We start from the raw sequence: 3,927 nt of genomic DNA, 5'->3' as shown, positions 1-3,927 counted from the left end.
ATTTATAAAAATAATTGTTAATTTATTAATTTATAAAATAAATATACTAAAACTATTTAATTTATAAAATTTACCGTAAAATATCTCCGTGTGCGTCTCTCTAGAGACTAGAATATACTCTAAATCAGAGTTATTATTTTCTAATATAGTATATTTTATCGAATGAAACCTCGATAGCTCCTATAAAAAGGGGTATTCTTTTCAAGTAGAACTCATCCTCAATATAGTTGAGTGGATGAAGATTCTTTCAAGTATACGAAAGATGCCTCCTACACAAACACTTCAGTTTCTTACTTTAGTCCTTATTTTCTTTACGGTAATTCAATTATTATATAGTCTTATTAGTTTGGTAAACGGTGCTTTGAGACATGAGATTGGTTTCTCAAATTTGGTGTCAAACACTATTAGTTGTGTGACTTAGAGGAAATACTGTTTGCTTTTATTTTGTATCTTCATCAATTTTAAATACAATTTTTTTTAATTTATAAATTTGCTTTATTCATGTAATCTTTTAGCAGATTTAATTGTGTGATTTAGAATAAATACTTGCACTAAACTTTTTTACATTAAAAGTCCTTGCAATCAAAACATCAAGTAATAGTAAATATTAATTTGGCAGGTTAATTGGGAGACTAATATTTTCATTGTCATTATTTGTAGAATGGCCAAAGCATCAATGCCAGAGAATTGAAAACAGAGCTGCAAGATCATAAACATGTGAATTCAAATGATGAACCTTACATTACTCAATATGGAGGTACTAAACCAAATCAAGAAGCTTCATATACCACCACAAAACACAACAACCATATATCACACCTTGAAAAGCTAATTGAGATCAAGGCCTATGAAGAAAGTCAACCCAATTACATTGTTGGGTATAGGACCAATACTCATGGTTCTAATGAACCTTACGTAACGGCTTATGGTAAACATGAAGCCAAACAATCGGATTATATTGTCGGGTATAAGACACATACGTCAGATTCTAATAAACCTTACATCACGTCTTATGGTAAACGTGAAGTCAAACAACCTGATTACATTATCGGGTATAAGACCAATACCCATGATTCTAATGAACCTTACATAACGGCTTATGGTAAACATGAAGCCAAACAATCCGATTATATTGTTGGGTATAGGACACATACCCCAGATTCTAATGAACCTTACATCACATCTTATGGTAAACGTGAAGCCAAGCAACCCGATTACATTACCGGGTATGAGACTAATACCCATGATTCTAATGAACCTTACACAACGTATTATGGTAAACACGAAGCCAAACAACCCGATTACATTACCGAGTACAGGACCAATACTCATGATTCTAATGAACCTTACATAATAGCTTATGGTAAACATGAATCCAAACAACCCGATTACATTACTGGATATAGGATCCATACTCATGGTTCCAATGAACCTTACGCTACTTCCTATAGTAAACATGAAGATAGGGTCCATACCCAAGATTCTAATGAACCTTACATAACTGCTTCTTATGGTAAAAATAAAGCCAAACAATCTGATTACATTGCTGAATATAGGATGCATACCCATGATTCTAATGAACCTTACATAACTGCTTCCTATGGTAAAAATGATGCCCAGAAACTCAATTACATTGTCGGGTATAGGACTCACGCTCATGATTCTAATGAACCTTATATAACTACCTATAACAGTCATGAATCCAAGCAATCCGATTACATTACTGGGTACATTGGGTACACATCTGCAGCCCTTGACCCAAAAGGTCCCCCATCTACCAACTCAGAAAATCTAGAAGGACCCCCCTCTTCTAACTTAGACCGTAGAGAAGCTTTCAAGGTTGGTTTTTTCAATTTGGATGATCTTTATGTTGGAAATGTAATGACCCTCCAATTTCCAACCCAAGAGGTTTCTAATTTCCTTTCTAGAAAGGAGGCTGATTCAATTCCTTTCTCAATCTCACAACTCCCAAGTGCTCTTCAACTCCTGTCAATCCCTGAAGATTCTCCTGAAGCTAATTCCATGAGAGGAACAATTGAACAATGTGAAGGAGAAGGCATCACAGGGGAGACCAAGTTATGTGCTAGCTCTCAAGAGTCAATGCTCGAATTTGTTGACAAAATAATTGGTTCAGACACCAAGCATAGCATTCTCTCAACTAGCAAACCTTCACCCTCTGCTATCCCACTTCAGAAATACACCATTTTGAAAGTATCAGATGACATTAATGCTCCCAAATGGGTAGCTTGCCATCCCCTGCCATATCCATATGCCATTCACTATTGCCATTACATATCTACAGGGACAAAAGTGTTCAAGGTCACACTGATTGGTGATGAAAATGGAGATAAAATGGAAGCTCTTGGCATTTGCCATTTAGACACATCTGATTGGAACCCAGATCATATTATATTCAAGCAACTAAGAATCAAGCCTGGAAAGAATTCTCCAGTGTGCCACTTCTTCCCTGTCAACCATCTTCTGTGGGTTCCTTTGCAACCTTCAAAAACTACCATGTGAAACAACTTCATATATCTAAGTGTGTGTAATAAAGATCCATCAATCTTACCATTCTGCAACAACTAGCAATATGCTGCATGTTGTCTTTGTTTTTTGTATAAATAAATTAATTAATGCGCTATGTATAAATGAATTCCCATTCCCGCAACAGGTTTAAAGTACTTCAATGCCTTGTGTTGGTAGAGAGATACTTTTTGTTGGGTGGAAAATCTGCAAGGCTGCAAAAATAATCAGAACAGTAAAATAATGTAGTGAACAAAAATATTGCATACAACTCTGAAGTTAATACTTAACAAAATTAAACATGGGAGTATGAGATCAGCTCCTTCTTCTATTATCAGCACATGAAAATATGAGAAAGATTTGGAAAAAGGAAGAGTAAATTAAGGCTCAATTTGATTATTTTAAAATAGCACAGAATAAAAGAATTTAATTTATATATATTGATACTGTAAAAGAGTTTTTACTTTGATAATGAATGACAATGTTAATTTGTTTTTAAATTGTACGGTGATTAGGGGCGGCCGTGGCTGTGATAAAGCCTACAGTGCGACCTATTAAAAGTTTGTCTCTTTTGGTAAAAAAGCTAGACTCAATCTTTTTTTTAAAAAAACTTATTTATTTAAAGAGGCTAGACTCATATTCTCTAAAAAGCTAAATTAAAAAATATAATATTTTTATATATATAATAATAAAATAAAAGAATCGTGGTATTTTTGTATTAAAAATTCTTTATTTTCTCTCTTTAAAAAAAGACTCTTTATACTTATGTAATAAAATATTTTTTATTAGAAATTTAAACTCTAATTTTTTGTTCCCACTTCCAACATCCATCCATACCTATTATTCTCTCAAAACCATTTTGCTATGTCATGTTCATAAACCTTAATACAAAATAGGTTAGACTGAACTTTTTTTTGAAAATCATATCAAATCTTACAATTAAACATTTGACGGTAATAAGTTAGGCTCAAACTTTAAAATAATAGAAAACAGTGGTTATGATGAATTGATAATGTAAAATATTTTACATTATTAGTGCATGCAAATTAAAGTCTAAATAAAATATGGAGATAGAATTATAATATGGATGGTATGGGATAAAATTTTCGAAAAAAAGTGGGAATTAGCGTCGGTGAACTAAGAATAAATGCGTAGTCCATTGATCACCATTTAAACGTGTCTCTGAAGCAAATAGTGTTATTCTAATGGGCCTAGAGAGAAGTATCAAAAAATTGAGAGGAATTTACGATGCACCTTGTCTATATCTTTCACTCTCCTATAGTATATGAAAATATTTTTTTTTCTTTTTTAACCATTTGAAATTATTAACATTTGACAATTTTAAATTTTTGAAGTTTTTTTAAACAAAATATGGAATAATTAAATTTCAAAGGTTTTGTGTCC

General features: G+C 32.5%; 1 protein-coding gene across 1 annotated transcript; it reads left to right on the top strand.

Annotated features, from left to right (window-relative positions):
* The first annotated feature begins 222 nt into the window (after positions 1-222).
* On the top strand, positions 223-2,687 carry LOC101494309 (uncharacterized). Its single transcript, XM_004507359.4, has 2 exons — positions 223-316; positions 661-2,687. Exons 1-2 carry the CDS (start codon positions 236-238, stop codon positions 2,518-2,520), a joined length of 1,941 nt encoding a protein of 646 aa, XP_004507416.1. The 5' UTR covers positions 223-235; the 3' UTR covers positions 2,521-2,687.
* Positions 2,688-3,927: the final 1,240 nt, after the last annotated feature.

The sequence above is a fragment of the Cicer arietinum genome, chromosome 6, assembly GCF_000331145.2.
Source record: "Cicer arietinum cultivar CDC Frontier isolate Library 1 chromosome 6, Cicar.CDCFrontier_v2.0, whole genome shotgun sequence".
Classification (NCBI taxonomy): Eukaryota; Viridiplantae; Streptophyta; class Magnoliopsida; order Fabales; family Fabaceae; genus Cicer; species Cicer arietinum.
This window is presented reverse-complemented; position numbering and strand designations above follow the sequence as displayed.